The sequence below is a fragment of the Staurois parvus genome, unplaced genomic scaffold, assembly GCF_062004578.1.
Source record: "Staurois parvus isolate SC_StPar_1 unplaced genomic scaffold, SC_StPar_1.0 ptg000027l, whole genome shotgun sequence".
In the NCBI taxonomy this organism is placed as follows: Eukaryota; Metazoa; Chordata; class Amphibia; order Anura; family Ranidae; genus Staurois; species Staurois parvus.
The window spans coordinates 5530638-5545311 of NW_028317823.1; the positions used below are offsets into that span (position 1 = coordinate 5530638).

The window sequence follows — 14674 nt, forward strand, 5'->3', positions numbered from 1 at the left end:
ACCGACAACGGAAAGAACATGGTGTCTGCTCTGCGTCAAGGAAGGTTGTGCCATGCGCCATGCATGGCTCACGTGTTCAATCTGGTTGTCAAGCGGTTCCTAAAATCCACCATCCCACTGCAAGACATCCTTAAAATGTCACGTAAACTTTGCATGCATTTCAGCCATTCCTACACCGCAAAGCACACCCTCCTTGAGCTGCAGCGGCAGAACGGAATTCCACAGCATCGCCTGATCTGCGACGTTGCAACAAGGTGGAATTCAACCCTACATATGTTAGACCGCCTTTACGAACAGCGAAAGGCCATCACCGATTTCCTGATGTTGCAAGCGGATAAAGGTACTCCCCTGTGTAACTTAGATGTCAGCCATTGGCAGCTCATGCGTGACACCTGCCGCTTGCTCAGGCCCTTTGAGGAGGCCACGCTATTCGTGAGTCGGCAGGACTATGGGATGAACGACGTCATTCCTCTGTTGCACGTCCTGGAACAAATGCTGTTAACAATGGCTGGTCAGGGTGCGGTAGACGTGGCGCACAGATCTCAACGCCACATGACCCCTGTGGGGGCAGGACAGGAAGAAGAGGAGGAGGTAGAGGAGGACATTGGTGCTCAGGAATTATTGAGTGAAATGGGTGGTTTTTCCACTCAGCGGACAGGAGTGGAGGAGCAGGAGCATCTGGTAGAGGAGGAGGAGGAGACAGAGGACCCAGACGCACGGTGGCAGTATGCTGTGGAGATGGAGGCAGGGAGTCCCTCGCATTCCTTGGCACAAATGGCCCATAGCATGCTCGGTTGCTTGCGTAGCGACAGCCGAATAATAACCATCAGACAGAGGGATGACTTTTGGCTGTCCACCTTGTTGGACCCTCGCTACCGTTCAAAAATGGTGGCCTTTTTCACACCTGCTGAGAGGGAGGCCAAAATAACGTACTATAAAAACCACCTATGTAGTCAGTTGGTCTCTGCCTTTCTGCGCCAACGTCCATCCTCAGACACTGTGGGCCCTGTGCGCTCGCGTTCCGCTGCCATGGCAGCAGGGGAGGGGTGGGGTGGTAGGAGCAGTGGCAGCTCCACCAGCAGCGGCTGCCTCAGTCTGCAGTCGATGATGAGTAGCTTTCTTCACCAGCGCAGTGAGGAAACTACTAACCAGCCGCAGCAGCAGCAGCAGCATCAGGTGGACCTGGAGCAGGACCTCAAACAACAGGCTTGGGCCTACTTGGACAGCACCCTGCCAACCAAGGTAGACAATCCCCTTGACTACTGGGCAACGAAACTTGACCTTTGGCCCCAACTAGCTGAATTTGCCCTTGAAAGGCTGTCATGCCCGGCCAGTAGCGTGGCATCGGAGCGCGTGTTTAGTGCGGCAGGAGGTATTGTAACTCCGCGAAGGACACGACTGTCCACCCAAAGTGTGGAGAGACTCACGTTTGTGAAAATGAATCAGGCGTGGATTAGTCTGGATTTCAAACCACCAGTTCCTGACACAACTGACTAAATCCGCCATGAATCATGCCCCAAACATGTTATTATTTTTAACATAGGCCTCTGTATGGCCTTCAATTTAAGCTGCTTACGCTTCGCCACTCTGCCATGGGCCCCTGTACCGCCTCCTCTTGCTGCTGCCAGGTCCAGAGTGTGTCATGGGTCCCTGTACGGCCTCCCATTGCTGCTGACTTCATCGCCAGACTCTGCCATGTGCCACTTTCAGGTCTCCTTACACTGTTGGTGGGTTCCATTTTGTGATAGGGTGCTGTATGGCCTTCCATTGCTGCTGCCTCCACCGCCACCCTGCGCCATGTGCCTCTGTCGTCTGCTCACGCTGCTGACGGCTTCCGCTTTTTAACCGAGGCCTGTGTTTGGCTTCCGAATACTGCTGCATCCACCGCCACCCTGCGCCATGTGCCTCTGTCGTCTGCTCACGCTGCTGACGGCTTCCGCTTTTTAACCTAGGCCTGTGTTTGGCTTCCGAATACTGCTGCATCCACCGCCACCCTGCGCCATGTGTCTCTGTCGTCTGCTCACGCTGCTGACGGCTTCCGCTTTTTAACCTAGGTCTGTGTATGGCCTTCAATTGAAGCTGCTTCTGCTCCACCACTCTGCCATTGGACTCTTGATAGTCGTCTCCCCACGCTGCTGCTGGGGGGACTTTTTAACATAGGCCTCTGTATGGCCTTCAATTTTAGCTGCTTACGCTCCGCCACTCTGCCATGGGCCCCTGTACCGCCTCCTCATGCTGCTGCCAGGCCCGTAATCTGCCATGGGCCCCTGTACCGACTCCTCATGCTGCTGCCAGGTCCAGAGTGTGTCATGGGTCCCTGTACGGCCTCCCATTGCTGCTGTTTCCATCGCCACACTCTGCCATGTGCCACTTTCAGGTCTCCTCACACTGCTGGTGGGTTCCATTTTGTCATAGGGTGCTGTATGGCCTCCCATTGCTGCTGCCTCCACCGCCACACTGTGGCTCCACACTCTGGTTTTGGCCCCGTGACTGCCCAAATGAGTGAAGTGTGCGGTGATTCTAAGATCGACGGCACTCATCTGCATGTCATACTGACTGACAGTATTATTTCTCTTCCCCAGCAGACTCCAAGGGCATTTAAATTAAAGGTACAGTGTTCTGCACTAATATAAAGGCTCTCTGAAGCCTAGAAACACCCTTTTTATAAGTTAAATTCGCGGCGAATATATTCGGATCGAATCGAATTTTTTCGGCGAATTCGGCGAATCAGCCGAACCGAATTTTTGAATAATTCGCTCATCTCTAGTTGCCAACACAAATTGGCAAGTACATGAAAATTCATGATCCACAAATTGTATTTCATATACAAACTGACCAATACATCCAAACTGTACACTACACATAAGAAAAAAAAAAAAGAAAAACCCACAAGATTAGGTTTATAAAATTATTTTATTTTTTGGTCCCATTTCAGACAATTCATAATAGGCTATATTTACAGTATGAGATCTCAAACCGTACAAGCTACAGGACATGTACTTTCTGTGGCACAATATGTTTTTAGGGACATACTGTTGCACCTTATGGGTTCTGCTTCACTGGAAACAGGTAGAAGTGTGGTATTGCCCACACCAACCAGTCAGATCCATTGATAATACACTAGAAAATAGCTTACAGTTGCAAGAAAAAGTATGTGAACCCCTTGGGATTACATGGAGTTTAGCATGAATTGGGCATAAAATGTGCTCTGAATGTCATCTAAGTCACAACAATAGAAGAACACAGTCTGCTGAACATAATACTACACAAACATTAGATGTTGCCATGGTTTAATTGCACATAACATGTAAACATTCACAGTGCAGGGAGGAAAAAGTATGTGAAGCCCTAGCTTAATGACTTCTCCCAGAGCTAATTGGAGCCAGGAGTGAGCCAACCTTGACTCCAATCAGTGTGATGATATTGGATGTGTTGCTGACAGCTGTCCTGCCCTTAAAAAACACACACCTGTTTTGGGTTTACTGGTTTCAAGAAGCACTGTCTGATGTGGACCATGCCTCGCAGAAAAGAGCTATCAGAAGACCTACGATCAAGAATTGTTGACTTGCATGAAGCTGGAAAGGGTTACAAAAGTACCTCCAAAAGCCTTGATGTTCATGTGTCCATGGTAAGAGAGACTGTCTACAAATGGAGAAAGTTTAGCACTGTTGCTACTCTCCCTAGGCATGGTCGTCCTGTAAAAATGACTGCAAGAGCACAGCGCAGAATGCTGCATGAGGTAAAGAAGAATCCCAGAGTGTCCGCTAAAGACCTACAGAAATCTCTGGCACATGCTAACATTTTTGTTGACACATCTACAATAAGGAAAACATTAAACAAGAATGGAGTACATGGGAGGACACCACGGAGGAAGCCATTGCTGTCCAAAAAGAATATTGCAGCACGTTTGAAGTTTGCAAAAGAGCACCTGGATGTTCCACAGCACTACTGGCAAAATATACTGTGGATAGATGAAACCAAGATTGAGTTGTTTGGGAAGAACACACAACACTATGTGTGGAGAAAAAAAGGCACAGCACACCAACATCAAAACCTCATCCCCACTGTAAAACATGGCGGAGGGAGCATCATGGTTTGGGGCTGCTATGCTGCCTCAGGGCCTGGAGGGATTGTTGTCATTGATGGGAAAATGAATTCCAGAGTTTATCAAGACATTTTGCAGGAAAAGGTACGACCATCTGTCCGCCAACTGAAGCTCCACAGAGGATGGGTGATGCAACAGGACAATGACCCAAAGCATACAAGTAATTCAACAAAACAATGGCTGCAACAGCACAGAATACGCCTTCTGGAGTGGCTCAGTCAGAGTCCTGACCTCAACCCGATTGAAATGCTGTGGCATGACCTTAAGAGAGCGATTCACACCAGACATCCCAAGAATATTGCTACACTGAAACAGTTTTGTGAAGAGGAGTGGTCCAAAATGACTCCAGATCGTTGTGCAGGTCTGAGCTGCAACTACAGGAAACATTTGGTTGAGGTTATTGCTGCCGAAGGAGGGTCAACCAGTTATTAAGTCCAAAGGTTCACATACTTTTTCCTCCCTGCACTGTGAATGTTTACATGTTATGTGCAATTAAACCATGGCAACATCTAATGTTTGTGTAGTATTATGTTCAGCAGACTGTGTTCTTCTATTGTTGTGACTTAGATGACGTTCAGAGCACATTTTATGCCCAATTCATGCAAAACTCCACGTAATCCAAAGGGGTTCACATACTTTTTCTTGCAACTGTATTTGCTGTAAGTCAAATTGTCAGTTTCTTCTCCAAGGGCTCATTCACAAAATAACGTGTGGCATCTCAAATGTAGATGTGCGTTGCATTGCAAAATTAATGGTTGTGTTAACTGCATCTGAATGCTACAGTGCACCTGTATTAAAGAGAACCACTCACACCGTACATGCTCTGTCCATTGCTTGGGGGGCCTGTACTGAAAAAAATGTGCAGGGCCTGTTTTCTCATGTATAGACATTTTTTTTTTTATTTTGAATAGATAGAGCACACTGCATTTTGTTGGGAATGAGCACTAAAGCTGGGTTAACACTGTTGGTCTTTGAAAAGCATGCAATATGCGCATTGGCATCCCAATGCACCACAATGCATTGTGGGGTGCTGCATTACAAAAAATAGTGCATGAACCTTTTTAGTGAATAGACTGCCCAGGCATGTTAATCCATGGCATATGGTGTGTCTATTAATACAGCACGGCAGTGCAAATTCATCCAAAATAGTCATGAAAGAAACAAAAGCTGCCATTACAGATCTCTCCTGTTAAAGCCATCATAATAAAACCCTGGCTTTAGTATTTTCAGGAACAAGTATGTAGATAAGGACTGATGAATGACCTGCAGTGACCAATTACATATTGAAGCTAGTGGATCAGCATAGTGACCAAGTAACAAGAATTTAAAGGAGAACTCGAGCCTGAACTAGTACTAAAGATGTTCCTTCCATTCACCTAACACTTATTATGACTAACCTATGTAGGAAAGAAGACATACATGCCAATGTAAGCCTGCTCCAGTCCGGTCACATGATCCGGTTCACCCTCTAAGCCAGCAGCTGGGGGGAGTGCGGACAATGCTTTGGACCTGGAGCCTATGAGGGACATCACTGCTTCTGTAAAGTCCCATACTCTCCTCTCCCCTGTAGCCACCCCTGGCAGATACTGAGGATCCCGTGACTGACCGAATACTGTAGATAAGTACTGTATATACTTTCTTTTTTTTGGGAGGGGAGGGACATTTTAAGACTAGTTAGGTTTAGGCTTGAATTCTACTTTAAAGATGATTAGCAATGGAAGCCCTAATATCTCTTAAGGAAGATTTACTTTAAACGTGTAAGAACAAGGAGCCTATTAGGATAATCTCTATTCAATGAAAAAATAAAACTGCACCAGAAAGGATTTGCAGTGGGACAAATACTGGAGCCTAAAATCCAGTAAAAATTATGGGCTGAATGTATCAAAGCCCATAACCATCCAATCTGCCCATGCAAAAATTCTAGCTGCCATTTTTCTAAGGAAGCTGGAAAGGCAACAAAGATGATCTATAAAAGACACAATGCTCATTATAGTGTTCATTAGGAATATTCTTGTCTTTCAACAATTAATTGTTTTTAGCTCTGCTAAAAGGGACAGTGGTTACTAAAGGCAACACAATAAGGTTTTTCCTTCAGGCACTAATAAAATCTAGTTTGGCGTATGGCCCCCATACTTCCTGCCTGCATTACACAACCATAGCTTTCTGGGGATGTGTAACATTATACACATTATCACTGAGATAAATGAAAACCCATTAAAAAAAAATAACATAAAAAAAAAGGTACTACAGCCTTCTTTAGTTACTTATGAACCCTGCAGTCAGCTATTATGTAACCCAAACATAAATGTCCCTTTCAGTGGGTATGCAAAATCCTTGGTACATGTAAATACTTCAGTTTAGCTGCCATGCATTATCATAGGTTGGATTGGTAAGTGGCCTGGTAATCTTCAGCCTCCATGAGAAGTGGCCGGGTCTCCTCTGTAATACTTTTCCGTTTTCTCCGACACGTTAAGCTGATGATGGTTGCAATCACAGCAGTGACCAAACCTCCGACCACTGCCGCTCCAACAAGCCACTGCCAGATTTGTTTTGCTTGCTCCAAATAGGGCAACAGGAAGTCTTCAATGGAACCTGAAAAATTGAAAGAAAACAGTTAGCAAATTACCTGAGTGAATTTTTATTTATAGTACAATGGTTGGACTGGTTATGTAAAACCATTGGACATCAACTGGAAATTCAGGAAACGAATGGGATTCCTTGAGGTGTACAAGTGGGTAGCCTCAAGCGCTGCATCCAGTATGGCCAATCACTGATCTGCTCCTCCTATTATAGCCATTGTAAATAGATCCTTTGGACAGGTTTACCAGCTGAAAAAAAACATCTTGAGTGTCTGTGCGTCCAGCATTAACCCTGGTAGATTTACAAAGCTATAACTCCAGTGATCATTATTTAACAAAAATTAGTGAAGCGCTACTATTATCAAAATTAAATACTACAGTGCCTAATTATACCTATCGATTAGTGCTCTGTGAAAAGGAGCTCATATATATTATATATATGATATACTTCAGGGCTAATTAAACAGTTTTATAGTGAAATAAAAATACACATCAATGTGAATTTAAAACAAAAGAAGGATGAAAAATGATAAAAAATACCATGTATATATAATGAATTCAATCACAAAATTCCATCCTATACCTGTGCATCACATAAATATAAAACCACCATCTGTGAATGATCAAAAAATAAAATAAAAAATAAAGCAAAGTCCATGCAAGTGAAAAACTTTGTGAGAAAGTGATCTTCACTTCTAGTGCACAAATCTTCAAATGGCAGCAGTGCCTGCTCACCTCCCCGCACTGACCCACACAGGGCCAAAAAGCTATTACTCTCCTCTGTATCAGGTCCTTGTATATGGATAGCCCATCCAGATGTCACAAGGGAATTGGAGACTCCTTTGTTCCACTCCACCTCCACTCAGTAATATACAAGAAACAAGAGAGATCCTTCCATAGTGTAATAGGTTTAATAAAGCCAGCAAAAAAGGCAAAGATTACACTCACATATAGTTGTAGTCACATCAGCGTTTTCCCCATCCCATGGGTGTATTGCATGAAACCTGGGGAAACCAATATGGCCGCTGCATCTGGACAAGCGTCACCACGTGACCGGAAGTGACGTTACTCGAAACCGGATATGGCGTACCGACGCGTTGCGTCACGTGCGCCGTGACTTCATCGGGGTATAACTCCAGTATTTGACTAAACGCAGGGCCGGAGATCATGTTTTGTTCCTGGGGGGAGCTCAGTAGCAGGTACAGGTAATAATATTTTTAATAAAATAAAATGACAAAGTACGGTTGTCTATTATCCAGTCATAAGGTGTAAACTAAGCAAGTGCAAAGCGAGTGTGCTGCCAACCACAATATGGTGCCCCTAGCACAAGCTCAGTAAGGTTAGCCATTATGCTGCAAAGGACGCCATTTTGTGTCAGACAGAGCGCTCATTGATTTTTTACATTGATAAATAAAAACATTGTGAATGCACTGCCTACCACAGGATGGTGCCTTTTGCACTGTAATAGCTAACCTTACTGGGCAGGTGCAAAGGTCACCATCATCTTCTGGAAGGCAGCACACACTCTGATTTTTTTGATAATCTTTGACAAAAAAAAACTGTGAGTACATAGTATACCACAAGATGGAGCCCCTTTTTACCTGCTGTGGTGGCACACTCAGTGCCAGATCACATACATGTGGATTGGATGAGGTTTGTACCACATCCATTCCGCATGACAGGTGAAATAACATTGCTTCCTATGGTGCCTGTTCACATACATGTGGATTGGATGAGGTTTGTACCACATCTATTCCGCATGACATGTGCAATAACATTGCTTCCTATGATGCCTGTTCACATACAAGTGGATTGGATAAGGTTTGTACCACATCCATTCTGCATGACAGGTGAAATAACATTGCTTCCTATGGTGCCTGTTCACATACATGTGGATTGGATAAGGTTTGTACCACATCCATTCCGCATGACATGTGCAATAACATTGCTTCCTATGGTGCTTGTTCACATATTTCCGTTGCACTGGTGGTGCAGATTCAGTGTAGTTTGAAAGAGTCCTGTACGATTTCTGAACAGTGTGGTCCAGTTCAGGTGCGGATTACAAGCTATTGATTTCTATGCTGTTTCTAAACCGCCTGTGTGTGAACAGGATAATTCTGAGAGCTAATCCTGTCCTGAACCTGATGTAAACCGCTGAACAACTGCTGTATCAATTAGCTGTAAGACCTGAGCTTCAATCCGCACCACACATGTGTGAATCGGCTCTAAAGGCTGGTTTACACTCCCTACACTTGCACACTAAGGGCATGATGTGCTTTTTCAGTGTATGACACAGTTCCCTTTTTATTCCTTTTTTGTGTGATTTTTATTTGAAGTGTACAAAGTGACACTTCATTCATATCACAGCAACAGGGTGCTTTGCACTGCTATGTGGTGACATGCAAAACCTTCCCTTGCACTGAGATAAAATGCAGCACAGCTCACTGCACCGTACCTCCAGGCTGTGTTGCAGTGTGAACAGGACACACAGAACACAATTGTTTTCTGTGTGTCCTAGCGGTGACCTGTGTTCATTCAATGCAGTAAAACACAAGTCAGTGCAGTATGTGTGAACACAGCCTAAGACATGATAATAGCCAAGCCATTCTTACTGTACAACCTTATCTGGCATTGCAGAGGCCACTACATTGGGGTAGGCTAGAATTCATTCAAACTAAAGCCTCCTTCACACAGTTGTTTAGATGCAGCCACTGGATTCAAATGGCTAGAACCAGCAGCTTCTTGTGGCTGGAATGCAAATAGCAGCAGATGGTCAGAGACTGCGGACCTACTACGGGAGATGTTCAGAGACTGCAGGCAGACATTGGCAGATAGACTGCAGACCCACTACAGGAGATGGTCAAAGATTGCAGGCGGGCCCACTACGTGAGATGGTCAGAGACTGCAGGCGGACCCACTGGGGGATGGTCAGAGACTGCAGGCGGACCCACTAGGAGATGGTCAGAGACTGCAGGCAGACTTCGGGAGATGGTCAGAGACTGCAGGCAGACTTCGGGAGATGGTCAGAGACTGCAGGCAGACTTCGGGAGATGGTCAGAGACTGCAGGCAGACTTTGGGAGATGGTCAGAGACTGCGGACCTACTACGGGAGATGGTCAGAGACTGCGGACCTACTATGGTATATGGTCATAGACTGCAGACATGATAGAGGAGATGGTCAGAGACTGCAGACACATCACAGCTTGATGTGAACAGGGCCTATCCTAACAGCAATGGAAACTCAATCATCAACTTTGCCAGTTTCCACAGCCACACAACACCACAATTTTCAAACCATTTAAGCCCATTTGTGATCAGAAAAACTGAATGCAAACAACCCATCATCTATGCCATACAGATGTATGAGGGCTGTAACAAAAGCAGGGCTTTTTTTCCCTCAGAAAATAGGTGCAGGAACTTAAACCACAACCCCCCAAAGCCACTCTCCCCCCAAATACACACCCTCCAAATTGCATCAAATAGTGGGAGTGGTCAAGTTTCATTAACAGCGGGAGGATCTTAAAAAAGGGCATGAAATACCAGGTGCAGAGTTCAGGGGTGCGCTGCACACAAGAGTGCAGAGTTCAGGGGTGCGCTGCACACAAGAGTGCAGAGTTCAGGGGTGCGCTGCACACAAGAGTGCAGAGTTCAGGGGTGCGCTGCACACAAGAGTGCAGAGTTCAGGGGTGCGCTGCACACAAGCGTACAGAGTTCAGGGGTGCGCTGCACACAAGCGTACAGAGTTCAGGGGTGCGCTGCACACAAGCGTACAGAGTTCAGGGGTGCGCTGCACACAAGCGTGCAGAGTTCAGGGGTGCGCTGCACACAAGCGTACAGAGTTCAGGGGTGCGCTGCACACAAGAGTGCAGAGTTCAGGGGTGCGCTGCACACAAGAGTGCAGAGTTCAGGGGTGCGCTGCACACAAGAGTGCAGAGTTCAGGGGTGCGCTGCACACAAGAGTGCAGAGTTCAGGGGTGCGCTGCACACAAGAGTGCAGAGTTCAGGGGTGCACTGCACACAAGAGTGCAGAGTTCAGGGGTGCGCTGCACACAAGAGTGCAGAGTTCAGGGGTGTGCTGCACACAAGAGTGCAGAGTTCAGGGGTGTGCTGCACACAAGAGTACAGAGTTCAGGGGTGCGCTGCACACAAGAGTGCAGAGTTCAGGGGTGCGCTGCACACAAGCGTACAGAGTTCAGGGGTGCGCTGCACACAAGCGTACAGAGTTCAGGGGTGCGCTGCACACAAGCGTACAGAGTTCAGGGGTGCGCTGCACACAAGCGTGCAGAGTTCAGGGGTGCGCTGCACACAAGCGTACAGAGTTCAGGGGTGCGCTGCACACAAGAGTGCAGAGTTCAGGGGTGCGCTGCACACAAGAGTGCAGAGTTCAGGGGTGTGCTGCACACAAGAGTGCAGAGTTCAGGGGTGCGCTGCACACAAGAGTGCAGAGTTCAGGGGTGCGCTGCACACAAGAGTGCAGAGTTCAGGGGTGCACTGCACACAAGAGTGCAGAGTTCAGGGGTGCGCTGCACACAAGAGTGCAGAGTTCAGGGGTGTGCTGCACACAAGAGTGCAGAGTTCAGGGGTGTGCTGCACACAAGAGTACAGAGTTCAGGGGTGCGCTGCACACAAGAGTGCAGAGTTCAACCCTTCTCTTCCACAAGCTCCACCATCCTCCACATGTCTTACTATTGTTGCTGTATTAGGCTGAAGCACCCAGCCAGCTATAGTACCTCCCCACACACTGTAGATTGCTTCTCCCCTCTCACTTGCAAGGAGATCATCAAGCGGGGGTGTCAGAATCTGAAGGATGGGCACCTGCATCCCCATCCTGTACTCGGTGGGAGCCGGTCAGATGATCATATCTATGGGAGCCATTGGGAGACAAGCTGTTACCTATGGACCTATGTTTACAAGTTATTGTCATGAGCAGGGATCAGAGGGCCTGAGCCAGAGGTGGTGGAACCACCAAGTTCCAGCTTAAACAAAGCCCTGAACAAAAGTAATACAAAAATGTTGAGTCACTGAGAACCTGAGCCAGCCTCTCCCAACCATTCCTCAGCCTGACGCTCCAGTGAGCGCTGGAGGGGCAGAGCAGAGAGCTGGAGACTGACAGGTCATGAGTTCTCTGCTCACTGAACACTGAAACCTGAGCAATCAGCAGTGTTTGATTGCTTGGTTCTCAGTCTTAGAGGCAACGGGGGGACCGATGCTGAATCCACCTAGGTGAATATCAATGCTTTTTTGAACCCCAAAAACATGATTGTGCAGGCTTCTGTAGACCTACAGAGATATAGCACAACTATTAAAATATGTAATCTATATACAAGCAGTACAGCAGCTATAATGATTACAACTGTCTGTTTTGCTTGGTCCAATGTAAGTATGCATAGCTCATACATGATGGATCACTGGGGAAGCTGAAAATCACTGTTGTAGTTGGCACTACTACAGGGATAGCCACAGTCTTTTGGGTCTTGCTCAGGTTCTCTGCATACTGACAACAGGGGCAGCTACAAGGCATTCTCTGATCTAACAATAGATTTTTACATCATCACCCCTTCTCTCCAGTCAGAGAACACCTTGAATATACTGAAAAAATGCAGGGAATGCTATGGATAGCTGGAGTGTTGAACAAGCAACTGCCCTCATGGTCAGTGTGCAGTGGGGTGTCCAGCACAGGATCCAGAAGATTGCAGTCATCACTGTAGTACTACAGACTACTACAGAGATGGTCATCTGCCCCAGGTATGAGATATCCATACTTACATTGCGCCTAGCTAAACCTATGTAATAATGCAATAAAGATCATTCCTGGAGCATTAAAATGTGGAAAAAAAAAAAAACAATTCTCACACCCTTAGACAACAGTAAACAGATCACTAGTCCCTGTTCAGTCCCTCACAAAGAAAATGTGCAGCTCATATTTTGATACGCTCAGAGTCCGTTTCATGCAAGAAATATAAGGTGCACCATATTAGAAACATATTGTTAGATTAGTCATCATTTAAAAACCTCTTGCTGCACAATATAGTATATGCCACACAAAAATGTCTTCACCAGCAGAGGAACAAGAATTTGGAATACCATTGATATTGGTAAACAATTATTGCTATTGTGGTGCTTCCAGAGCTCAATTGGCTATAGTTAAGCAGATAGTGTAGTAAGGTGAAAGAAAGGGCCAGAAAAAAACAAAGAGAGGGGGGGGGGGAGAAAAGAAAGAGAGGGGGGAAGGAAGGAAGGAAGGAAGGAAGAAAGAAAGAAAGAAAGAAAGAAAGAAAGAAAGAAAGAAAGAAAGAAAGAAAGAAAGAAAGAAAGAAAGAAAGAAAGAAAGAAAGAAAGAAAGAAAGAAAGAAAGAAAGAAAGAAAGAAAGAAAGAAAGAAAGAAAGAAAGAAAGAAAGAAAGAAAGAAAGAAAGAAAGAAAGAAAGAAAGAAAGAAAGAAAGAAAGAAAGAAAGAAAGGAAAAAAAGAAGAGAGAAGGAAAAAAAGAAGAGAGAAGGAATAAAGAAGAGAGGAGGAATAAAGAAGAGAGAAGGAATAAAGAAAGAAAAGATAGGGAGATGGGCAAGGGGAAAGGGTGGAATGATGAGAATTAGGGAGGTGAATATTTTGGGATTTCCTACATGGGAAGGTACCCTCTGGGGGGTAATAGAAAGTGGGGCCCAAAGTTGGGCTTTAAGCTTTAAGGAAAAAAAAAATTAAACCATAGAATGGATTCCATGCACAAACAGACTGGAATCATCAAAGCACCAAGTTCTTGTTCACTATCCTCTAGTTTGCTCAGAGAACCCTACTCATGTATTCACACGTCAATATACAAAGTGCACATATACAAGTATCTTCATTGACAATCTTGTTTTCAAGAGATCTGTGGCCCAACAGACAGTTGTTACATGGTCCCCCCAGGAATAGTAGAGGCAAGCAATCCCCGCCATGTACTACATACCTCATTTATCTTGTTACTGTATCAATAACACATGATGTATTCTGAGCTTCGTATCAGCACAAACACTATTGATTAAATTCTAGCAAGAAAACATGTGAAAGTGTAATAACACCATCAACAAATGCAGCTTCTGCAAATACTCATAAATACAAGACTGGAGATACCAAATCAAGCCTGGAAGTGTCTACTTGTAAATAATTTAGGAGCATTGAGGCCAGGCTTAAAAAACCCTAACATTTTCTATAAGGAGGGATTATAGGAAATAATGAAAAATGCAAAAGTCATGGCTATACTACTCTCCATGGGAAACTGGTATGGAGATATATATCGCCAATCTCCTCCTCAAAATGCTGTGTCAACTGTCATACTGATCCCCTGCCTCCAATACTAGATCCAAGGGGAGTTAGTGGGCATTCGGGCCATAACTCCTGACCTGCATATATGTTCAGTTATATAGAAAGGAGTGAAGATAATGGATCATCAAGACAGCAAGAAAACTGTACTTCAACCCTGAAACCGTTTGTACCCCTTTTCCCAGTGGCAACGATATTGCACAGGAAGGTCGCTTTCCACCCCTTCTGGCAGTCCTTCATTGGGTGCCTCCTGTAGTAAGCAGGGTGCCAAGGATGTACCCATGCACTCCCCAGCTGGGCTGTGTGTATCCATAGATGCACACAATGCGAGTAAGCCATGCTCTGGCTCCCTCCTCACAGGGCTGACAGCAACAGAAGCCTTTGGCTCCTCAATCCTTAGTGTCTCCTGTGAAAACAGGAAGTAATGGGAGTGATGCTGGAGCCAGCGCTGGAGCAGTGCTATGGAGCCAGGTAAGTGTTTAGGGACAGGGGGGGTAGGACAGATAGTGGGGAGGTTATTTTTACCTTCATACAGAGAATGCATCAAGGTAAAAAAAAAAAAAAAACATTTAGACTTTACAACCACTTTAAGGATTGACATGTTTGATATCCATTTACTCAATACAACCTCATCTTGTTATAAAAAAAATTTAATATATTGCCCTAAAATTAACTTTTTTTTTCAGTAAAAAA

General features: G+C 45.4%; 1 protein-coding gene across 1 annotated transcript in view; it reads right to left on the reverse strand.

Annotated features, from left to right (window-relative positions):
• Positions 1–2894: 2894 nt before the first annotated feature.
• The window catches only part of TYR (tyrosinase), a 63136-nt gene continuing 51356 nt past the window's right edge, over positions 2895–14674 (reverse strand). Inside the window, exons 5-6 of the mRNA XM_089656632.1 lie at positions 4755–6697; positions 2895–3131 (exon numbers count right to left, since the gene is read on the reverse strand). Coding sequence (XP_089512758.1) covers positions 6480–6697 — 218 coding nt within the window. The 3' untranslated portion in view covers positions 2895–3131; positions 4755–6479. The remainder of the gene's footprint in view (positions 3132–4754; positions 6698–14674) is intronic.